General features: G+C 47.8%; 1 protein-coding gene across 1 annotated transcript; it reads right to left on the reverse strand.

The window, feature by feature from the left end:
* Positions 1-5,681: 5,681 nt before the first annotated feature.
* LOC144732607 (type-1 angiotensin II receptor A-like) lies at positions 5,682-10,943 on the reverse strand. Its single transcript, XM_078614085.1, has 2 exons — positions 10,538-10,943; positions 5,682-8,036 (listed from the first exon to the last, which is right to left on the reverse strand). The coding sequence occupies exon 2, from the start codon at positions 7,943-7,945 to the stop codon at positions 6,887-6,889; it is 1,059 nt and encodes a 352-aa protein (XP_078470211.1). The 5' UTR covers positions 7,946-8,036; positions 10,538-10,943; the 3' UTR covers positions 5,682-6,886.
* Positions 10,944-24,983: the final 14,040 nt, after the last annotated feature.

The following is a 24,983-nucleotide window of genomic DNA, read 5'->3' on the forward strand; positions in this document are numbered from 1 at the left end:
TACTGGTAGGAACCTCCTGGTTACACCAGCCCACAGGGGATTATTGTGTCCGTCGTGCAGGGAGGGGCTGAGTGGGGAGGGAGGGGCTGGGTGGGGAAGGGAGGGTGGAGAGGGGCTGGGTGGGGAGGGGAGGTAGTGGAGGGGCTGGGTGGGGAGGGGAGGGTGGGGAGGGTGGGGAGGGGCTGGGTGGGGAGGGTGAGGCTGGGTGGGGGGTGGGAGGGGTGGGGCTGGTTGGAGAGGGGCTGGTCACCCCGTGGTGCCCTTATAAAACTCAACGTTTAACCTACTCACGCCGGCTTGTGCCCGCCCTCACAGTCGGCCATATTTGCGGAATACACCACGCCGCCGTTGACCCTGGCCATTGACCGAGCAACCCAACGTTCCTACCAGCTCCCTCCGCAGGAATGTGTTTTAGCTCAAGCCTAACCAAACACATTGCTGTATAAAAATTTAACACATTTCGTCATTAAGACATTACACATTTAAATACTGATATGATCATTATGGAACATGTTTATAGGGCACTTGAATTACCCAGAGTTGATTCTGAAAATTAATCAGCTACATATCGTATACCTAGTCGCATTAAAAAGCAACTTATGTACCCTTTAGTGTCGTTTTTAAAGTCTATACATCGTAAAATATGTATCTCTCAATCGCATTTGATATACTTGGATACAGGATAAAACTACAACATTTCTGCATCAATTCAACTTCATAAAAAATCACTCAAATGGATACATTTTTTTAAAATATATAATGCTTCGTGACATTTCAATGAAGTATTCAGCAAATGTCATTACCTCTCAAAGACTTGCCTCGGGTCTAAATGGACGTGTGCACCATTTAGTCTCAGATGTCCGGAGTTAAATACACACTCGCTAAATTAATATTAGTTTAGTTAGTGGCAGCTTTCAAGAATGCACAGAAAGGAGATTAGGCTTTGTTTGTTCCTGAGAAACACATCTGATTTGCTAAGACACTGGCATGTGCTTTCACAATGGGGAAACGGTGGCAGGCATTTAACAGGTGCTGTGGAAAAAAAAGATAAATACCGGACCACTCATGATTCTTGACCTATTTTATTTTACCAGGTAACGTGCCACCGAGCTGTATAGTTCTTTTTTTCAGAAGCTACCAGGCCACAAATGATAGCTCAACGAAGTGGCTTATCGTACAGACATTTATAGCATCCAATAACTCTAATCGCGCGTTTCTAAATGTGGATGTAAAAAACAGAAGCCCTGGAGAAAAATCCACGCCATCACGGGGAGAACATGCAAACTGCAAACATACAGGCGTAGTAGTTAACATCTCGCCACCATAGCGCCCTGTGTGTAGAAAACCCACTCTTGAATTTCCCATAGAATTGTACTCACGTTATCGACCCCCATAGGGATGATGGGCTGAGTCAACCCCCAGCCAGAATTTGAACTCGCGATCTGTAAGATGAATTTTACGTGGCGCTTCTGTCATTGCTAATACAGTAGAGTGTTCTCTGGATTATGAAACGCTCTGGAAAGTAATTTGCATCTCAAACGTGTGCATCATGAGGGCAGTGCAGCAAAATCCATTGTTGTACTGTACTATGTCTATGCTGACTGCCTATCAACATCTCGCACTGACCAGCGTGGTGAAGCATGGTCAAATATAGCCCCAATGACCAGCATGACGTGGGGAGGCCTTAATTCAGCAGGTCTGTACATGCCCATCGAGCAGAGGTCGCAAACGGGTTTTGATTCCTTACCCGTACCCGGCCGCACCAGGGTCGCAAACGGCTACCCGTACCCGATACCCGACCGGGTACGGGTAGCCGGGTATCGGGTAGGGTACGGGTATCGGGTACCCGGTTGCGACCTCTGCCATCAAGTAACATTATGGAGCACTCGGGCGGTATGGATTTTTGGCAGGAACTGGAATCCAGCCGGGTGGCTCAGCAGTCGAGTGAGCTGCTTCACAGTCGGAGGGGTCACGAGTTCATGACCCTGCTCCTCCCCGGCTAGAAAAATGAAACCAAACTTGTCCCACTCCGCGGGGTAATCAACAGAGGCTGCCTCGCGGATAAACTCGCTCCTGCCGTGATGGAAATGTTGGAATTCCCACCGCCGGCCCGGTGCTACGAAGTGGAGATTCTGACCGTCGCCCTCGATGCTTACGTTTGAGCAGCCAGTCGCTATTGGCTTTGATGTTGCATCGTGATGGGGCTTGACTCCTGGACGGCGTGTGCCGGCACCAGGACGTTTCAAGTTTCAAGTTTAATTTATTTGGTACAGCCCTGTGAGCCATTCGGCTCTTGAATCGGGTGCAACCGCAACAAACAAAAACATGAACAAGAAAACATTATAAAGTGACTATGTGACTGAGTGCAAACAGAAAATCCAAGAAAAGACAGCAAAATATTGCAGAAAAAGCACCGTACGCCAACACTGTGTGCAAAAATCCCAGTGGGATGCAAGTCAAACAACAACAACAACCACAAGACAACTTAGATTAAGGCCATCAGTCTAACTCTGTACTACAACAAACAAACATGGCCAAACCGAAAAACTTTTCAAAAACCACCAAAATAAAGCCATAACAGCAATGAAACAGTGGTCATAGGACGTGGGGTGGCTTCCGAATAAACACCCAGGGGGAGGTCAGCAGACGCCGTGGAAGGTGGCCGCTACCATCAGCAGTCAGCCTGGAATGTAAACTCAGTGGTGGCGGCGGCGGCCGTAATAGCCAAGGGTCACGGGCCTCACGTATGTATGTGTTTGTACGTTGAACTTCTTTCGCGCCGTACGTAGCCAACCGTGCTAATGGGAGGTGCGGGGGAAGGACAACAAACTATGGGGGGGGTCTCTGTGTGAGTCTTTGTATGTGTGTTGGACTTCTTTCGCACCGTACGTAGCCAACCGTGATAATCGGCGTGGTGGTGGCAGACGTCTGCACCTGGGGCCTTTTTAAGGTGAGGGTTGGTGGGTCATGCAAACCTGTGGTCACCCCGCAGCCCGGCAGGAGATGGCAGTGCAGCAAGTAGGTTGCGAAGCCCCTTCTGTGGAGAATTTGAATGTCACCCCTCGTATGTGTTGTTACCCCACATGCAAAAAAATCGTTCGAGGAAATGGCCAAACATTACAATCCAGGACGTTGCTGAAAAAAATGAACATTGAAACTCGGCGAAGCATCCCTGGGCAAATAAAGAGCATCATGACTTGTGTTATTGTTTTTAGAGAATATTCAAACTTACCACTTGGTGTGTGTCGGAATTGGAATTTACCTCAATATCCGTATTTTATCCAGTTTCCTCCAAAAACGACACTGTTACCAATCGTTATCGTACATTGTGAGCCCAAATCGCGTACTGGTAAATATTTATTATTCATACAATTTTGGGCCAAATTTCTTGCAACGTTTTCTCTACGGTGTTGACATTGAGGTGAATTTGCAAAAGGAGATGCGTTTAGTTTCGACAAAATGTAATCCCGCAGCTTGTTCTTGTCAAACAGTTATTTTTTCCACCAGCTTAACTCAATGGAAACTTAATGGAAACGTGACAAAGTTGTACAATTTCAAAAGAGTGCACACAATGCCTCTTTCACTCTTCAAGGTATTTATTTTGAACCAAGATTTTAAAAAATAATAATCATTCAATGACACGCAATTTATCATCACAGCTCCCCGTATGAACTACGGACTAAGGCACGGGTCTAACGCGGCCCACACGTTCATATCAAGCAGCCCGCGGCCACGTGGAGCACAGCAAATCAAATCGTCCCGCACTCCGTCTGAGCCGCGCTCGTTCCGATGAACAGTGCAATGAAGGCTGCACCACTCCGTCTGCAGCGCTCATGGCTATGGTGGGGTGAGAGGTGTAAGTGAGGGCGAAAGGCTTTTTGCGTCCTGGTGGTGACAGAAATTATACTGGTAGGAACCTCCTGGTTACACCAGCCCACAGGGGATTATTGTGTCCGTCGTGCAGGGAGGGGCTGGTGGGGAGGGAGGAGCTGGGTGGGGAGGGGAGGGTGGGGAGGGGCTGGGTGGGGAGGGTGGGGCTGGGTGGGGAGGGGAGGGTGGGGAGGGGCTGGGTGGGGAGGGTGGGGCTGGGTGGGGGGTGGGAGGGGTGGGGCTGTACGGGGAGGGGCTGGTCACCCCGTGGTACCCTTATAAAACTCAACGTTTAATCTACTCACGCCGGCTTGTGCCCGCCCTCACAGTCGGGCATATTTGCAGAATACACCACGCCGCCGTTGACCATGGCCATTGACCGAGCAACCCAACGTTCCTACCAGCTCCCTCCGCAGGAATGTGTTATGTGAATGTAACATTTAGGTTGAGAGAAAACAAAACTATTCAGAGGTGATTTTTATTTATTAAAAAATATATATAAATATTTAAACAATACAAACGAGACGAGAAAAGGAATGGAATCTTAAATTGAATCGCGATCATAAGTCATGAGATTTCATCAAACCGTTGGTGGGTGTGTAGTATGCAACACTTTATTTGGTATGCATGAGGAATGTATGTTGATACAGTATTGGTGAATTAAAAGATTCCCACACTCACGATACGTGCATCATATTGCACGTGTCAAAAACAACAACAACAACAACAACAACAACAACATTATTTACGACTTAGACAAATATTTGCGAATGTGCCTCTCGGCTCATAGAATGTTCGAGAGACAATGGAACGTGTGAAACGATGGAAAATCATCTGTGAAGTTTTAATTAATTGGTGATGATTTGCAAATATTGGCATCCGAAACGTATTGTCACAGAAGGGTACCGCATCTCAACTGGACCCGAAGAGTGACCAATGTGGAAGTAAGAAAAATGTTGTACCTAGCAGAAGACCACCTTATGATGATGCAGGCAGTGGTGAAAAGGAAGCTGACACTATTTAGACACGTATGTAAGATGGACAACAGGACAATTAAAAGTGTGTTCATCTTCTTGGTTCTTTCGAAAAAGTCACATAGAAGGGAAATAATAATATAATAAAAAATTCAACATAATAACATAAAAATTCTCACGACGTTTCGGCCACAACACAAGCAGCCGTCCTCAGGTGAAGAAACAGAGCTGTCGGAAAGACAGCGTCCCAATGAACACCACCAAGCTTGGCAGCGTATATTTAAGCTGGGTCGGGGGGAGAAGAGCGCCTTGACAAAGGAGTTTACATATCAACACCGGAATTAAGCATATTGATGGAAAATGCAGATATGGGATTAGTCACTCCTTGTGGAATGTGTACTGTAGGTGGTGGGGGGGGGGTCAAAGTCATATTATGCTCGTGTATTTTGTAGGATTAGCAGTGATAAAGGGAGGAAGTAGGATTAGCAGTAATAAAGGGAGGGACATTTTAATCGTAAGGAGCTGCAGCAGCCAAACCACCGCGTATGTTTTATTTTTATTATTTTATTATTTCCCTTCTACGTGACTTTACCGAAAGAACCAAGAATACGTGGCCACTATCTTTTTGGTTCTTTCGGTAAAGTCACGTAGAAGGGAAGTAATAAAATAATGAAAATAAAACACAATAAAATAATTCTCACGACGTTTCGGCCACAACGCAAGCAGCCGTCCTCAGGTGAAAACCAGGTCCGTCGAGGCGACAGAGTCTGAATGAGGTCCGTCGCCTCGACGGACCTGGTTTTCACCTGAGGACGGCTGCTTGCGTTGTGGCCGAAACGTCGTGAGAATTATTTTATTATGTTTTATATTTATTATTTTATTACTTCCCTTCTACGTGACTTTACCGAAAGAACCAGAAGATGAATCCCTGCAGTCACGAAAGCTTTAAATCGAAACGTGGCCACTACTTGAGCAGATTGGCACAGGACAGAGAGGAAAGTGTAAACAAATGACCCAATGTGCAGTGGACAACTACGGGCTATCTGCCCATGGGTCGTGATGATGTTTCAAATGCACTGTGTTTTGACCCTTCTAACATCAGATCAAGAGTTCGCTGTCGTGTGTGTGAGTGTGTGACAGGGTGCGCCAATAAGAAAACAAGCTCGATGCCTTCTGTCAGTGTATTCGCCCAGGTAACGCGATCCGATCGCATTCCGGGCACGTTTCAATAAAGACGGGGGGGGGGAGGGGGGAAATATTGACACGGCACAGCTGCAGCCATAGAGAAGAAGGTGTCTACATGAAACGGTTATCTTCAAAAGAAAACCCGACGAGCAAATGTTAAATAAATAAAAAGCACCTGCTCTGTCAGGAACACTGCCAATTCGATTACAAAATATTACATTTGACGGGCGTTTAGGGCAATGTCCCTTATGTAGAACAGAGAAAAGCACTGTGCTTATACGTAACTGCAAACGCAATTCTATCTAGCAAAAATGTTTACAAAAGTATTCAGTTATAATTTTGTTTAACTGCGTCGTTTCAATTCTGCGATTGCAAACAGCAATTCGATTAAATCTTGACTCAAAGATTTCGTGACTGCAGGAATTCTTATTCTTGGGTCTTTCGGTAAAGTCACGTAGATGGTTCAAAGAAAATAACAAAAAACTACGACGTTTCGATCACAACACAAGCGATCGCCATCATCATTGAATAGCAATTCGATTGCCGTAAACACACATTAAAAAAAGCGCACACCAATTCACAAACAACGACCGAAATTGATACCGGGCCTCGCTGGGTTGGAATTAATAATGAGCCAACATCGGCGCATGGCACCGCCGCTCCCGCCGATCCATTGGCGAACACATCCACATCTCGAAAATCACTTTAATTTAATTTCCCCTCGGGGTGGACATTCCTCGGGAAATGACAAAAAAAACATACCAGTGCGGCACGAGCGCCATCCCTCCCTCCGTCCCTCCCTCCTCGAGTCTCACGACGGCCTCCACGTCCCTGCCGGCCTGGGCAGGCTGCGCTCTTCAGCGAAGGCTCTCCATCTCGACCACGCGTGAGCGCAGCGAGCTCGAGCGAGTGAACGAGCTGGCGAGCGGCCGAGGCACGTAGGCGCTGAGCCGCAGTAACCGGCCAAAGCCCTGCCGGAAGCCCTTGCCCACGAAGCTATAGAGCAGTGGGTTGAGGCAGCTGTTGGTGTAAGCTACGACCACCGCGACCGGCATGGCTGCGTCGACGGCCGCAGTGACGCCGCATCCCCGCAGCACGCGCAGGCGAACGAGCGTGTCCAGCAGCGTGAGCACGTGGTAGGGCAGCCAGCAGAGCAGGAAGGCCAACACCACCGCCAGCACGGCGGGCAGCACCTTGTCCCGCCTGACGACGTCGCCGCCGCGGCGCAGAAGCGTCCTGCCGATGAGGCTGTAGCAGGTGACGATGACGAGGAAGGGCACGAGGAAGCCGGCCACGTTGCGGGTGACGTTCATCGCCAGGAACCAGGTGCGCGCGCTCGGGTAGCGCAGTGCGCACACCGTTCTTCCGCCGTGGACGAAGGTCACCCTGAAGACGGCGACGGGCACGCTGAGGAGCACCGCCGTGACCCACACGACGACGCAGGCCGCGCGGGCGCGCCTGCGCGTGCGTCTGCCGCGCGACTGCAGCGGCCGCACGATGGCCAGGTAGCGGTCGACGCTCATGCAGGCGAGCAACAGGATGCTGGCGTACATGTTGACGCTGACGACGGTGGCCGACACCCTGCAGAGGAAGCCGCCGAAGGGCCAGTCGTAGCCGCGCGCTACGGAGGCGGCCCAGAGAGGCAGGGTGGTCACGAACACGAGGTCGGCCGTCGCCAGGTTCACGATGTACACGTTGGCGACGTTCCTGAGCTTCAGATATTTGAGCACGACCGCCACCACCATGGTGTTGCCCACGAGGCCCGCCACGAATATGAGCCCGTACATAACGGGGACGGCGGTGAGAGTCGTGGGGTTCGTGAACGCCGCGGGACACCGCTCGGAGGCGAGGTTCTTGATCGCGGTGCCGTTGTGGAGAGCGGCGAGGCTTTCGTTCGCGACGTCGACTCCGCTCATCGCGACGGACTTCAACAGCGCAGGCTTCGGCGTCGGGTCGTCCTTAAGTTTCACACCCGACGGTCGCTTTCTTCCGTTTCAACTGCCCGGCCTCCAGAAGGGAAAACATAATGATGATGACGATGACGATGGGGGGCAAAGTAGTGCAAACAAACGCGTTGATGGAATCATCGCAGTGAAACAGACGCGGGACATTTGGGATAACCGGCAAAGGGGGGGGGGGGGGTGGTGACTGCGTTTGACGCAGCCGCGAAATTGCTGCTTCGTTACTCAGTTAGCGCTGCTCTCGAGATAAAGCGCCGGAAAAACGAGCGCTGCGCTATCTCGCGACAGACCGTATCCCGTTGCAATTGCATTGCGCTAAATGATATTGGTGTCGTTCGTCCATGTAGGGCTCGCAACGGAGGCGCACGGAAGTTAGCTCCCGTGTGGTGAATTCTCAGAACTGGAGAACGAACAAAAAGAGAAACCCACTGGAATTCATTGCAAGAAATAACAAAAGCCCACCACAATCGGTGATTTGTTGAAAAAAAAAATATATAATCACTTTTGATTTAAATTCTGTTTACAATGACTCACCGTTGTTTTTTTCTTCCAAGGAATCTCAAACGGATGCTGCTGCCAGCACCGTGAGGCTGAGCTCACGCAACTGCTGTGGTTTTACAGCGACACAGCTCTCGCCTACGAACTGAAACATTTGGGTCAGGCATGGAACGGGCCCTGTAGTCACTCGACTGTGAAATGTATTTAAGGTCACGGGTTCAACCCCGGTGGCGGCTGCCGCGATAAAGAACGCGTCACGATAATTTGTGAAATGTAAAATCGCCAACGATAATTTGGCAAACCGACCGTTGTGGTAATTCGCTGCCGTTTTTGCCGAGATGTGTGTTTGTGGATGAGTAAAATCTGAGTTGGTGGTACGAATATATTTATACAAAAAAAATATGTTGCGCCATTTGTGCCGAACCCTTGCTTTAAATTTGATCAACACAAACAAGGGCAGAGGCAGATGCCTGTTGCACGAATGGAAAATATCTGGCTGTCGCTCTCTCTCTTGTGTGCGATCGTGGATACGAACAGCAAAGCGTAAGAACTTCGCAAAGCCTCAAATATATGCAGGTGAAGACGGTGGCTGGACGAGTCGGTGGGCGAGTTTATCTGCAATTCACCAATTCTCATAGAAAGCAATTAAATGGATGGCTAAAGCACTTCAAAATTCAAGTCTCTAACGGTTGCTCTTCGCTGACCGTTCAAAGCTGTTATATGAAAAAAAATACAGTGGTTTTTTTGGTGAGGGAAGGCGGATGGGGGTGGGGTCTCCGTATGTTTACAACGATGCAGCCCCCTACGCTTTATTCCTGTTTAACTTCGTTCCAGGGGCAATCTGGACTAGTGCCAGAGTGCGTCACAGCTGACCACATTCACCTTAATGCCCTGACGTCCCACGTGGAACTCGCAGTGACCTTCGATAGCGCTGGTGCAGGGCCCGTGTAGATTGCGCCTGACGCGATACGGGCTTCAGATACCAATCGTACCAGAAGCAGTCGATGGAAATGCGTCAATTTCGTGATGCGTAATGCAACAGCTCCTTTCTAGCCACGGCTGGATGAAGGTGTGATTTTCCCCTTGTCAGTCATGGAGGTTACTTGATTTTAGTTTGTTTACAATGTTAATAATAATTAACAGTGTTCCTTACCTGCCCAGTCTATTGTTTCCATGAGGGCCCTGCGTTGATACATTTGGACAGTTCAATTAAAATGTAGAGTTTGACTCGTCAGCGCAAAACGCAAACGCGACCTAGAGAAAACCCAGCAAGGTAGCACTCCGAGGTCCGCACAGATAGATTTAAGGATCCATTGGCGCGGTTGCATCTCCCGGACACATCGCAGTACGAGCCCACAACGCACGCGGTCCCCCATTCTAGCGGTATCCATGCAGGCTGAAACCCGCTTAGCTTTCGGAGATCTGACGAGAGGCGGGATGCGTGCAGTGAGTGTCGGTCGTTATACTCAACTGAAATCCATTGAGGACATTGGCGATAACGAAGAAGCATAACCGTTTTAGATTTGAAGCTTTCGTGACTGCAAGGATCCATACTCTTTGGTTTTGTCGTTAAAATCACGTAGGTTAAAAAAGGAAACAAATCAATAAAATCACGGCGTTTCGGAGGCAACACAAGCCCCCGTCTTCAGGTGGAACAAAAAAACCAAAGAGTAAGCATAACCGTGTTTTGTTTTTTTGTACAAAGTTCAGCCATCTCTCCAGCTTCATGACGAAGAACCCAGCGAGGCATTTCGTATCAGCAGCCAGCAAACGCTCAACTTTAGATCACACCTCGGTCTCGTTAGCAACAAGGTGACACACACACACGCGAAATACAGGGCTACACAGCGTGGCCTAGACGTCTTGTGACCCCCCAATTAATTAACCCCATAACATTTGTTGTTCCTTTACATATTAATTTCAGTTTTTTTATGATTAAAAAAAACATTACTACAAAAAACATTTTCAGATTTAGAGAAGTAAATGGGGGGGGGGGGGGGGGGGTCACAAGACATCTGGACCACCATGTTTGATCTTCCACTGGGTTACCTCTTCAATGGAATTCCTTGAGTCGGTCAGCGCTCGCTCGTTCGCTCGCTCGCCGCAGCCACACTCCGCCGATCTGTAAGGTCGAGTTAGCCCGCGGGTCTCCCTCAATCACAGCGAACTTTCTCCTCCTCCTCCTGCACGTGGTGGCTGCTTCCGTCACAAGGGCACGACATCTGCACGGGGACCTTGCGACCAAACCGACGCGGCGCCACGCGCGAGGGGCTTGAGCGAGGACTTGCAGACAGTTGTTTGTTATTCCTCTTCAAAGCGAGAACCAGCGAAGCCCTCGGCCACCTTCCCTTCGACGTTGAGTCACACGCCGCGTGTGAGCCAGCGCGCGCGTGCGTGCGCGTGTGTGTTGTGGGGAGCGGTGGCGCAGTGGTTAGGGCGTTGCGCGATAAACCCGGGCGAGCAGAGTTCGATTCCCGCTCACGGCCAACACCGGTGACGATTATCTGAACCGGTTCCTGGGCCTCCCCTGGGTCGACTCGGCCTCAAATGAGTAACTGGTGCTGTGCGTAAAACATCGCCACTGGGGAGACAAAGGCGGCCGGGCGTGGTGCTGGCCACCCACCCCCCTCGTGTGCCGTGCCGACCTTCATAGGTGCTCGCTAACAGCACTTGCCCCAACAGCCTGTGAAGGCTACAAGGGGATCTTTGCCTTTGTGTGTGTGTGCACGTGTGTTGACACTGCCCCAGAGGTGTCGCGCGCACTTTGTACCACGGCGGATGCCTTACCACTCAACGGCAAACATCGCGGAGTGACACGTTGGTGGGGGCATCCGTGGGCTATTGTTTCGCGAGCCGAACAATTGGAAACTCCGACAGCTGACCGACGGCTGGAGGTGGCGACGCTGTCGATCCAGGGCCTGGTGGATTTACGAATCCATTGTCCACGCGCTTCTGACCAGCGGAGCCGCCAACGAAGTCGTTGTTTGAAACCATAAATAAAAATGTGTTTACGCGCGTGTGAACCAAGCGGAAAGGAGGCTCAATATGCTTTACAAATAAACAATCGAATCAACCTCATCAATCAATGTCCCTAATTGCAAAAGTGTTGATACGAAGAGATTTTTTTTTTTCATGGGGGCTCTGACGCTAATTATTTGTCTTAACTACCTGACTGAATAACAAGTCTTATCTTTTACCGGGCAAACGCCATATCTAGAATTACGCAAGTCGCTCCGTACTCAGGACCCTAGGTCAGAAAAGCAATCAACGCTCTATCCACTTTAACACGTGGGAGGCTTTCGCGACCGATTTTATTCATAATAAACGTGTTTGGGTTAGATCGCGTTATTTATAAATGTGTCGTAACCCTCCACCACCCGACACGGCCAATCAGCAAAAAAGTGTCACGTTGACAAAAGACAAATAGTTCACTGCTTTAGCCCACCGGTGTGTTGAAGAGCGAAACCACAACATTTACAATTTTTGAGTACGATGATTCGCTGGATGCCAGAATTGCCCGATGATTCTTGATGCAATTACCAGCGAAACGTCGTACTCAAACATTGTAAATGTTGTGGTTTCACTCTTCAACACACCGGTGGGCTAAAGTAGTGAACTATTTCTAGATTTGAAGCGTTCGTGACTGCAAGGATTCATATTCTTAGGTTTTTTCGGTAAAGTCACGTAGGTAGAAAATTTAAATTAATAAAAGTAAAATAAAAAAAATCACGACGTTTTGAAGGCAACGCAAGCTTCCGTCTTCAGGTGGAACCGTCACAGCCACGACAGCTGTATCAAGTAATTGAGAGATTAGTGAACTATTTGTCTTTTGTCAACGTGACACTGTTTTGCTGATTGCCCGCGACGGGTGGTGGAGGGTTACGACACATTTATAAATAACGCGCTCTATCCACTGCTGGATGAAGACTTCTCCACGATGATCGATGATGAACTGCTAAAACTATAAACTATTTTATTTTTCATTTTACCAGGTAACGCCCACTGAGCTGTATAGTTATTTTTGAAGAAGCGACCTGGCCACGAATGATAGCCCAACGAAGTGGAAATGTCTAGCGGCCACATACTCTAAACGCGCGACGTTGTTTCTAAATGCGGAGGGAAAACCTCGGAGTACCAGGAGAAAAATTCACGTGACAACGGGGAGAGAGAAAGAGAGATTTTATTTTTACTTTTAAACAACTTTTATTGCCGCCAGCAGCAACAGCACTGGAGGCGATTCCGATACGAAAAACACAAAGTCACCAGAAAACAAATAAATAAACGCTATACATCCACGCGCCGTGGCGCTAAATGCACCGGGCACAACACAAGGAAAAGTCACGTGGTGGTGGTCGTCGCACACGCCACGGTGACGAGCGAGCGCTTCAAAAGGTGAACACGAGGGTTCCGTCCACGCTGGTACAGAGAGGGGCTTGTCCGGCTCCCCAGCGTTCGAAGAAGACGTGCACATCACCGACATGTGTGTGGTACGCGTGCTCCAGCCGGAGCCGCGCCTTGAGCAGGCCCCTGAACACTGGAAGCACAGAGCAGCCGTCAGTGTCACCTTCCAGCATCTTTTTCCTCGTTCTGTACACCGCCATCTTCACCTGAGCACAGGCGAAGTTGGCGAGGTCATGGCGCTTGTTAGCCAGGTAAGAGAGACGCAAACCCCAAATATACAGCAGGCGTCACGGTCGGTGTCGAACGCACGACCTCCTGTATACCAGGCGAGGTAGCTAACATCTCGCCACACGGAAAACGAGCCGACCTCATCTGCGCCGGGGTCATTACCTCCAGCGTGTCATCTTCTTTGGCTGTCGCTCCATCATTCGTCTCGACCATGTTTCCACGTGTCCTGCCCAGCCCAGTTCGTCAGGCTAAACAGTCAATGCGGCGGTTGCCTTCATTTGCATTCGTTCTCTGCTGCTCCGTGCTTCTCCTGTTCCCTCCTCTGTCTCTCGGTGTAATTGTGAACGTGCACGCCTTTGCGTAGTTTTCATTGTTCGTTCCGTGTTCTATGTCAAGAGTCTGTGCGTCTCATCTGTGTCCCGGGAAGTAATATACACTCACTTTCACATGGTCGTGAACTTTTTTTTTATGATCGACTTCAGTTTTTCAATATCACAAACATCTTATTCTTTCCCTGTTTAATACATCACTCTGATGCAAGTCCGCATCTATAAGTATGTGTGTGTGTTCTGTTGTGTTTATCAGTTTTGTTCAGCCAACAAATTGTCGTGATTTATTTTGCAAAATCACTGCACAAATATTTTGTTTCGCTCTATTTGCCCTCGGTCACAATTTCACAGCCTTCTTTGTGAAAACAAAAACAAAAATAATCCTCAATAATTTCCTCTCGATCACATCCGCCCACTTGTTTGGAACGGCTCAAGCAACAACCATCATGACCACGGGTCGGAAAACCTGCGGCTCACCCACAATGCATCGCGTCTCATGAAATATTCAGTTTATTTCTAATACCGAATTCGAAGCAAAAATGGCAGCTCTTCTTGTTATTTTGGATGCCGACCGCCTTCTCGTGACTGACAAGGCATGGGGCAGCCTCTCGCCCAGCTGCATTGATGAATTCGCTTCCTACGCATTCAAAAAGGTGTTGTTATGGGGTAGGCCAAAAATGAATGTGCGTCCATTTCACCTCGATGACGGCGTTCGTTGCGTCGAAGGAAACACGGAAAGCCGCCGTGACAGGTGAGGGCCTCTGCAAGAGAGCTACCGTCTCCGCAACCAATGGAAATTGAATTGGCTACGTACGGCGCGAAAGAAGTTCAACATACGTACGCACGATTGTTTGTGGACAATGCTCGGCGGTGGAATTTTCATGACAGGGCTCGATGCTCGCGGTGGGGTTTATGGTTAAAGAGCAACCAGAGGATGGTATTTTGCACTGTTGATCGTAAAATGAATGTTGTTTCTCAACAGTCGTGTAAATCATTAATCATGGTTCCCCCATGCACTGTGAGTCATGGGAGTTGTTTGACCATACTTCACCAAGCCGGCCACTGCGGATTGGTGAAGTGGGGGAGGGGACGTGTAGGGGTGGGGGTTGGTGGCGGTGTGCGCACGGTCCGTTCCTACACCCGATTCGTCACACAGTGCGCTAACCGCTGCGCCACCGCTCCCCCCGTGCACGACTTAACCTTAACGCGTTACATTTTCATTGAGCTCGGCGAGCATTTGGATAAGAGACGCGTGTGAGAGTGCCAGGTGGCGCCAGGGCGATTTCACTGACAAGTGGCCACGAGATTTCGCGACGGAAGACGGATTCTTAACTCCATCTGTGCGGAGCGTTGACCGTCACCCTCGCGCGAGGTTACGCGTGCCTCCTCCGAGTTGCCGTTCCGAACTCCAGTTTTTCCTGCCACGTGACTTAAAAAACATGAACGCGATTTGACCAGACACCCGATGCATGACACTCGTCAACAGGATAATTTGAGGCCGAGTGAGAGATTTTGATTGGGGGGAAAATCCATTAAGGTTTAGTATCATTTCATTTGTTTGTTGTTATCACTTTTTATTCATTTCATTCGGGGGGGGGGGGGGTAGGGGGAGCATTGGGCCGGCCGATGTCAGAGCTGAGCTAATCAGTGTCAAATAACGGCACCAGCAGCAGCAGCAGTAGCAGGAAACGCTTTGTAATCAAGAGAGGGCAGAGTAACCCAGTAGTTTAATGGAGTAAATTAAAGTTCTGCACGGATAGATTTCAAAGCAAAATAATAACAACAATAATGCCAACTGCCAAACGTCCGTCTCATGGCCACCTCACAACCCACGCGTTCTGTTGTATAAATGCCTTTTCCGAAAATGTATATTAAAATGATTCTGCCTATTTTTTTTCAATGAGTTTGATTTGGATGGAGCGATGGGGTACGGAAAGGGTGAGTCACCCCCCTCCCCCGCTGCCTCCTGCCTCGCCACACCAAAGGCTGCTTGGGAGGTCATAAATGTAATTTTAAAAAACCCGGTGCCATAAAAACACGTTCCTTCGGAGTGGGCAGGTAGGAACTTGGTTGGACAGCGCATTCGTGCACGACAGACAAATATGCACGACAGACAAATAATCCCTGGTGGGCAGTGTGGAACCTGTTGTTCCTACCTGTAGAAAATATAACTTGACTTGGGGTAGCCAGGCAGCCAGCCAGGTAGCCAGCCCCCTTAACTATCGGCCCCTCCCTCTTGCTTAGGCCCCTCCCCTTACCCCCCTCCCTCAGGCTCCTCCCCTGACCACCCCCCCATATCCTTAGGCCCCTCCCCTGACCCTCCTCCCTTAGGCCCCTTCCCTCTCCGTACCCGGCAGTAGGTCTCCACCAATCAAAGAGCTGTTTATATTATATATTTATTTATGCACGACAGACAGTCAGACAGACAGACAAATAATCCCTGGTGGGCAGTGTGGGACTGTTGTTCCTACCTGTAAAAACACGTACATCGACAAACAGCGAGAGTCAGCCAGGGGCGGTGGGACATTGCGAACTGGAACGGGGTTTTAAAATACAACAACAGTACAGTTCAAAGTAGCTGTTTCTTCAACCTCAGGATATCAAAAGATAACTTGAGAATAAGAAGCACGGATCCCTGGTGATACAGACGGGGAACTAAGGTCAATGAAACCATCGGAATACCCTTGGTGACAATTATGGTATACCACGAATCTTGGTCAAGCATAAACCAAAGAATAATAATGAAAGTATTAGACCTAGGGTCATTCAGAAGAGATTCAATGCGAAATAGGTCAATCACACACGACCAATATAATGTATTCCATAGGATCAGAGCCTTTGTGTGTGTCTCCGTGTTGTCTCTCTCTGCTTGTGTGTCTGTCTGTGTGTCTATGTTGTGCGTGTCTCTCTGTGTGTGTCTCTGTGTTGTCTCTCTCTGCTCGTGTGTCTGTCTGTGTGTCTATGATGTGTGTGTCTCTCTGTGTGTCTCTGTGTTGTCTCTCTCTGCTTGTGTGTCTGTCTGTGTGTCTATGTTGTGTGTGTCTATCTCTGTGTGTCTCTGTGTTGTCTCTCTCTGCTTGTGTGTCTGTCTGTGTGTCTCCGTGTCTGTGTTTTGTCTCAAATTTAGTTCTACCTGATGACGACTGCTTGTGTTGCAATCGAAACGTCGTATTCTATTATTTAATCTATTTTCTTTCTACGTGACTTTAGCATATTCTTGGTTCTTTCGGTAAAGTCACATAGGAGGGAAATAATAAAATAATAAAAAATAAAATAATTCTCACGACGTGTCGGCCACAACGCAAGCAGCCGTCATCAGGTGAAGAACAGGTCAGTCGGAAAGACAGCGACTGAATGTTCTTCACCTGAGGACGGCTGCTTGCGTTGTGGCCGAAACGTCGTGAGAATGATTTTATTATGTTTTATTTTTATTATTTTATTATTTCCCTTCTACGTGACTTTACCGAAAGAACCAAGAAGATGAATCCCTGCAGTCACTAAAGCTTTAAATCGAAATTTGACTTTAGCATAGTTTCGTGAAATGACACATTTAGCATTTTTTTTAAATTTTTTGTTTTCAAGACACACTATATACAACAGTTCCCCACACAGTCTCCCCATCCACATTCCAACCAGAGTCGAGCCCCTTGCTCAGACTCCTGAAATCGCCACTGACGATGACGTCAGTGGCGAGAAACGCTGCGAATGAACCGAGTCGAATGGACGAAATTGAAAGCATTTATAAAATGAACGGATGGAATGAATCATTTGAATGGAGGGAATTAATTGAATTGACAAATTGAATGAGATAAGTGAATGGATTGAATGAATTGAATGGACGAATAGAATTAATTAATTAATTGAACACATTTTCTGAACGAGAGAGAGAGAGGACGGCCCCGGCAGGGAGAGAGGATGACTCAGGAGGAGAAGCCACAGACGAGCGGGAAGGCAGCTGCAACCACGTGGTGAGGGTTTCCAGTCAATGAATGGGTTGAGTATTAAAGAGTAGGTTTGGCCCTTTCTGGAAATAAAACACGCGTCAAGATGTTCAAACACCCAATAGATGCCTTTCGCAAGGAATCAAATCTGCATGAACTACACGGCACTTGTGGTAAAGCATGCAAACAAACATGCTCTGATAATAGTTTTTTTACCCTTTTATCTGGCAACAAAACTGACACCTTTTTTTTACAAGGAGTCATGTTTCCATATACCACAATACCTGCAGCCATAATGCAAACAAAAAACATAACTCTGATAATGTATGCATTGTCCTTGAAGTTGATTGGTCCACACCCGAGACAGCTTTCCTTAGAGCCCAGTCTCACATGGTGTTGGACCAGATGACGCCAAAAGGCGCACAACTCAAAGACAATGCACCATCAGAGTATGAGAGCTCGGGGTAAGCATGCTCTGGTCATATATATATATGCATTGTCTTGGAAACTGATTGGCCTACACCAGAGACCGCCTTCTTTATAACCTCGTCTCACCAGTGTTCGACCAGAGGACGCCAAAAGGCGAACAGTAACAAAGACAAAGCAAGTATCAGAGCACGTATAGCTTGGGCTGATCAGCTATATCTATGGGATAACTTTATCTGCCAGTATCAAAGAATGAAAAATAATAAGATTTTTTTTTAAATCTTGCCAGAAAGGATTCCTTGCAAAAGAAAATCTATTTGGCGTTTGAACATCTGAACACCAATTTTTATTGGCAAAAAAGGGTAAAAAACCTCTTCTTTATTTGTTCATACATTGATACTGAGAAATGAAATGCCGTATAGATACAAGGGATGGTTGTTGACACGTGGGGAGGAAAGCACAGCACTCGGAGAACACCCACGCGTGCGGGTGGGAAACGCTCTATCGCATCCACAAGTCGGAGTCCACGTGTTTTTTTTCTGTCCCATCATCTGCTGACGAGCCAGGGGTATGGCATCTCCACGACGTCCACGTGTGATGCGTGAGTGGGATCGCACCAAGACCATCGCAGCTGCCTCCTCCGCACAGCTGTTGAATTCCAGGCGGCCACGTGCTTTACGTTTCTACGTGAAGCACGTAACTGGCATGTTCTGTTGACGTGACAAACCTTACCAATTGGCCGTGTCGGGTGGTGGCGGGTTTAACGACACGTTTATATTTCGATTTAAAGCTTTCGTGACTGCAGGGATTCATCTTCTTGGTTCTTTCGGTAAAGTCACGTAGAATGGAAATAATACAAATAAATCATAATAAAATAATTCTCACGACGTTTCGGCCACAACGCAAGCAGCCGTCCTCAGGTGGAGAACAGGTCTGTCAGACTGTCTTCTCGACAGACCTGTTCTCCACCTGAGGACGGCTACTTGCGTTGTGGCCGAAACGTCGTGAGAATTATTTTATCATGTTTTATTTTTATTATTTTATTATTTCCATTCTACGTGACTTTACCGAAAGAACCAAGAAGATGACACGTTTATATCTACGCGATCTAACCCCCCAAAAAAACCTCTATTGCGGGCAACTAATTTTTTTTCCATCTTACCGGGTAAAGCCCACTGAGCCATTCACTTATATTTTTGTTACAGAAGCGACTAGGCCACAGACGATAGCTCAACAAAGTGGCGCGATATCACGTGGGAACCTAAAGCACGTGGCCGCATGGAATACAACCACTGTGCAGTTGCGATGGTCTTGGTGCGATCTCACTCACAGATAACACGCTGGGCGTCGTGGAGATACCATACCCCGAGCTCGCCAGCAGATGATGGGACGAAAAATACACGTGGACTCCTACTTGTGTATGCGATAGAGTGTTTCCCCCTCGCACGCGTGGGTGTTTTTCGAGTGCTCTGCTTTCTTCCCCACGTTTAAACGACCAAACAACCACACTCTTTGGTTCTTTCGGTAAAGTCACGTAGGTAGAAAATAATAGAGCACGACGTTTCGATCGCAACACACAAGCGATCGTCATCAGGTGGGACAATTACAGCAGGAAAATAATCACGTGGAAACCTGTGATTTACCTTAAAACACACACCCCAGGTGCAGAAGAAGAACCACGCCTCTACGTACAAGCATGAAGACAAGCGCTGAGAGCGATATGAACTTACTAAAATATGCAGCATGACATGCTCAACGCAGAGTTTACATATAGTATAGTAAAGCACTCTTAGAATTAATAATGATAATAATGTAAATTTAGATTTAAAGCTTTCGTGACTGCAGGGATTTATATTCTTGGTGCTTTCAGTAATGTCACGTAGAAGGGAAACAATTAGATAATAATATTATTTATTATTTTTATTATTTTATTGTTTTATATTTTTATTATTTTATTGTTTCCATTCTACGTGACTTTACCGAAAGAACCAAGAATATGATAATATTGTATTCCTTTATCCATTGAGTCGTCGATAAACGCCCCAGAATATATACACACACACAGATATATCAGTATGCACCTATGGATGCGGGCTGGCATTGGGAGTAATGGAATAAAAAAGTTAAAAAGTTTACGATGTAGTCATTTTGAACAAAACTGAAGTCGGCCATGAAACGCATTCACGACGATGCTGCAAGCTGAATGCTCGCCGTGAGTGCATTATTAGCTTCCCGTGACACAGATGAGACGCACGGACACTTGAAATAGAACATGGAACGAAGGCTGAAAACTGTGCAGAGTGCTTGCTGCAGCTGCAGCTGCTGCATTGGATTTTATTCTCAAGATGTTTTCAGCCCAATTTAACGATGAGTTGCGTTCATACAATTTGCCCAAAATGTGCGTGTTGGTCATTAACAGGGGTGAGTGTGTGTTGGTCACTAACAGGGTGAGTGTGTGTTGTACACTAACAGGGTGAGTGTGTATTGGTCACTAACAGGGTGAGTGTGTGTTGTTACACTAACAGGGTGAGTGTGTGTTGTTACACTAACAGGGTGAGTGTGTGTTGGACATTAACAGGGTGAGTGTGTGTTGCACACTAACAGGGTGAGTGTGTGTTGTACACTAACAGGGTGAGTGTGTGTTGTACACTAACAGGGTAAGTGTGTGTTGCACACTAACAGGGTGAGTGTGTGTTGTACACTAACAGGGTGAGTGTGTGTTGCACACTAACAGGGTGAGTGTGTGTTGTACACTAACAGGGTGAGTGTGTGTTGTACACTAACAGGGTGAGTGTGTGTTGGTCACTAACAGGGTGAGTGTGTGTTGCACACTAACAGGGTGAGTGTGTGTTGTACACTAGCAGGGTGAGTGTGTGTTGTTACACTAACAGGGTGAGTGTGTGTTGGTCACTAACAGGGTGAGTGTGTGTTGTTACACTAACATGGTGAGTGTGTGTTGGACATTAACAGGGTGAGTGTGTGTTGCACACTAACAGGGTGAGTGTGTGTTGTACACTAACAGGGTGAGTGTGTGTTGCACACTAACAGGGTGAGTGTGTGTTGTACACTAACAGGGTGAGTGTGTGTTGTACACTAACAGGGTGAGTGTGTGTTGGACACTAACAGGGTGAGTGTGTGTTGTACACTAGCAGGGTGAGTGTGTGTTGTACATTAACAGGGTGAGTGTGTGTTGGTCACTAACAGGGTGAGTGTGTGTTGCATACTAACAGGGTGAGTGTGTGTTGTACACTAACAGGGTGAGTGTGTGTTGGTCACTAACAGGGTGAGTGTGTGTTGTACACTAACAGGGTGAGTGTGTGTTGGACACTAACAGGGTGAGTGTGCGTTGTACACTAACAGGGTGAGTGTGTGTTGTACACTAACATGGTGAGTGTGTGTTGGTCACTAACAGGGTGAGTGTGTGTTGGATACTAACAGGGTGAGTGTGTGTTGGTCACTAACATGGTGAGTGTGTGTTGGTCACTAACAGGGTGAGTGTGTGTTGGATACTAACAGGGTGAGTGTGTGTTGGATACTAACAGGGTGAGTGTGTGTTGGTCACTAACAGGGTGAGTGTGTGTTGGATACTAACAGGGTGAGTGTGTGTTGGTCACTAACATGGTGAGTGTGTGTTGGTCACTAACAGGGTGAGTGTGTGTTGGACATTAACAGGGTGAGTGTGTGTTGCACACTAACAGGGTGAGTGTGTGTTGGATACTAACAGGGTGAGTGTGTGTTGGATACTAACAGGGTGAGTGTGTGTTGGTCACTAACATGGTGAGTGTGTGTTGGTCACTAACAGGGTGAGTGTGTGTTGGACATTAACAGGGTGAGTGTGTGTTGCACACTAACAGGGTGAGTGTGTGTTGGATACTAACAGGGTGAGTGTGTGTTGGATACTAACAGGGTGAGTGTGTGTTGGATACTAACAGGGTGAGTGTGTGTTGGATACTAACAGGGTGAGTGTGTGTTGTACACTAACAGGGTGAGTGTGTGTTGGACATTAACAGGGTGAGTGTGTGTTGGTCACTAACAGGGTGAGTGTGTGTTGGACACTAACAGGGTGAGTGTGTGTTGGTCACTAACAGGGTGAGTGTGTGTTGTACACTAACAGGGTGAGTGTGTGTTGTACACTAACAGGGTGAGTGTGTGTTGGTCACTAACAGGGTGAGTGTGTGTTGGACATTAACAGGGTGAGTGTGTGTTGGACACTAACAGGGTGAGTGTGTGTTGGTCACTAACAGGGTGAGTGTGTGTTGTACACTAACAGGGTGAGTGTGTGTTGTACACTAACAGGGTAAGTGTGTGTTGGTCACTAACAGGGTGAGTGTGTGTTGGACACTAACAGGGTGAGTGTGTGTTGTACACTAACAGGGTAAGTGTGTGTTGGTCACGAACAGGGTGAGTGTGTGTTGGACATTAACAGGGTGAGTGTGTGTTGCACACTAACAGGGTGAGTGTGTGTTGGACATTAACAGGGTGAGTGTGTGTTGCACACTAACAGGGTGAGTGTGTGTTGGACATTAACAGGGTGAGTGTGTGTTGCACACTAACAGGGTGAGTGTGTGTTGGACATTAACAGGGTGAGTGTGTGTTGTTACACTAACAGGGTGAGTGTGTGTTGGTCACTAACAGGGTGAGTGTGTGTTGTTACACTAACAGGGTGAGTGTGTGTTGGACATTAACAGGGTGAGTGTGTGTTGCACACTAACAGGGTGAGTGTGTGTTGTACACTAACAGGGTGAGTGTGTGTTGCACACTAACAGGGTGAGTGTGTGTTGTACACTAACAGGGTGAGTGTGTGTTGGACACTAACAGGGTGAGTGTGTGTTGTTACACTAACAGGGTGAGTGTGTGTTGTTACACTAACAGGGTGAGTGTGTGTTGCACACTAACAGGGTGAGTGTGTGTTGTACACTAACAGGGTGAGTGTGTGTTGGACACTAACAGGGTGAGTGTGTGTTGGACACTAACAGGGTGAGTGTGTGTTGTACACTAGCAGGGTGAGTGTGTGTTGGTCACTAACAGGGTGAGTGTGTGTTGGTCACTAACAGGGTGAGTGTGTGTTGTACACTAACAGGGTGAGTGTGTGTTGCACACTAACAGGGTGAGTGTGTGTTGTACACTAACAGGGTGAGTGTGTGTTGGACACTAACAGGGTGAGTGTGTGTTGGTCACTAACAGGGTGAGTGTGTGTTGTACACTAACAGGGTGAGTGTGTGTTGTACACTAACAGGGTGAGTGTGTGTTGTACACTAACAGGGTGAGTGTGTGTTGGTCACTAACAGGGTGAGTGTGTGTTGTACATTAACAGGGTGAGTGTGTGTTGGTCACTAACAGGGTGAGTGTGTGTTGTACACTAACAGGTTGAGTGTGTGTTGGACACTCACAGGGTGAGTGTGTGTTGTACACTAACAGGGTGAGTGTGTGTTGGACACTCACAGGGTGAGTGTGTGTTGTACACTAACAGGGTGAGTGTGTGTTGGACACTAACAGGGTGAGTGTGTGTTGTACACTAACAGGGTGAGTGTGTGTTGTACACTAACATGGTGAGTATGTGTTGGTCACTAACAGGGTGAGTGTGTGTTGTACACTAACAGGGTGAGTGTGTGTTGGACACTAACAGGGTGAGTGTGTGTTGTACACTAACAGGGTGAGTGTGTGTTGTACACTAACATGGTGAGTGTGTGTTGTACACTAACAGGGTGAGTGTGTGTTGCACACTAACAGGGTGAGTGTGTGTTGGACACTCACAGGGTGAGTGTGTGTTGTACACTAACAGGGTGAGTGTGTGTTGTACACTAACAGGGTGAGTGTGTGTTGGACACTAACAGGGTGAGTGTATGTTGTACACTCACAGGGTGAGTGTGTGTTGTACACTAACAGTGTGAGTGTGTGTTGTACACTAACAGGGTGAGTGTGTGTTGGTCACTAACAGGGTGAGTGTGTATTGGTCACTAACAGGGTGAGTGTGTGTTGGACACTCACAGGGTGAGTGTGTGTTGGACACTAACAGGGTGAGTGTGTGTTGGTCACTAACAGGGTGAGTGTGTGTTGGACACTCACAGGGTGAGTGTGTGTTGGACACTAACAGGGTGAGTGTGTGTTGGACACTCACAGGGTGAGTGTGTGTTGGATACTAACAGGGTGAGTGTGTAGGTTAAATTTCGATTTAAAGCTTTCGTGACTGCAGGAATTCATCTTCTTGGTTCTTTCGGTAAAGTCACGTAGAAGGGAAGTTATAAAATAATAAAAATAAAACATAATAAAATAATTCTCACGACGTTTCGGCCACAACGCAAGTAGCCGTTCTCAGGTGAAGACCAGGTCTGTCGGGGAGACAGACGCTGTCTCCCCGACAGACCTGGTGTTGGACATTAACAAGGGTGAGTGTGTGATGTACACTAACAGGGTGAGTGTGTGTTGGATACTAACAGGGTGAGTGTGTGTTGGTCACTAACAGGGTGAGTGTGTGTTGGTCATTAACAGGGGTGAGTGTGTGTTGGACACTAACAGGGTGAGTGTGTGTTGGTCACTAACAGGGTGAGTGTGTGATGTACACTAACAGGGTGAGTGTGTGTTGGATACTAACAGGGTGAGTGTGTGTTGGTCACTAACAGGGTGAGTGTGTGTTGTACACTAACAGGGTGAGTGTGTGTTGGACACTAACAGGGTGAGTGTGTGTTGGACACTAACAGGGTGAGTGTGTGTTGTACACTAACAGGGTGAGTGTGTGATGTACACTAACAGGGTGAGTGTGTGTTGGATACTAACAGGGTGAGTGTGTGTTGGTCACTAACAGGGTGAGTGTGTGTTGGACACTAACAGGGTGAGTGTGTGTTGGACACTGACAGGGTGAGTGTGTGTTGGACACTAACAGGGTGAGTGTGTGTTGGTCATTAACAGGGGTGAGTGTGTGTTGGACACTAACAGGGTGAGTGTGTGTTGGTCACTAACAGGGTGAGTGTGTGTTGGACACTGACAGGGTGAGTGTGTGTTGGACACTAACAGGGTGAGTGTGTGTTGGATACTAACAGGGTGAGTGTGTGTTGGTCACTAACAGGGTGAGTGTGTGTTGGACACTAACAGGGTGAGTGTGTGTTGGACACTGACAGGGTGAGTGTGTGTTGGACACTAACAGGGTGAGTGTGTGTTGGACACTGACAGGGT

This window comes from Lampetra planeri, chromosome 43, assembly GCF_965212315.1.
Source record: "Lampetra planeri chromosome 43, kcLamPlan1.2.h2, whole genome shotgun sequence".
NCBI classification, from domain to species: Eukaryota; Metazoa; Chordata; class Hyperoartia; order Petromyzontiformes; family Petromyzontidae; genus Lampetra; species Lampetra planeri.

Excerpts from the sequence above, each read along its gene's own strand:
- LOC144732607 (XM_078614085.1), bottom strand. The coding sequence starts at position 7,945 with ATGAGCGGAGTCGACGTCGCGAACGAAAGCCTCGCCGCTCTCCACAAC.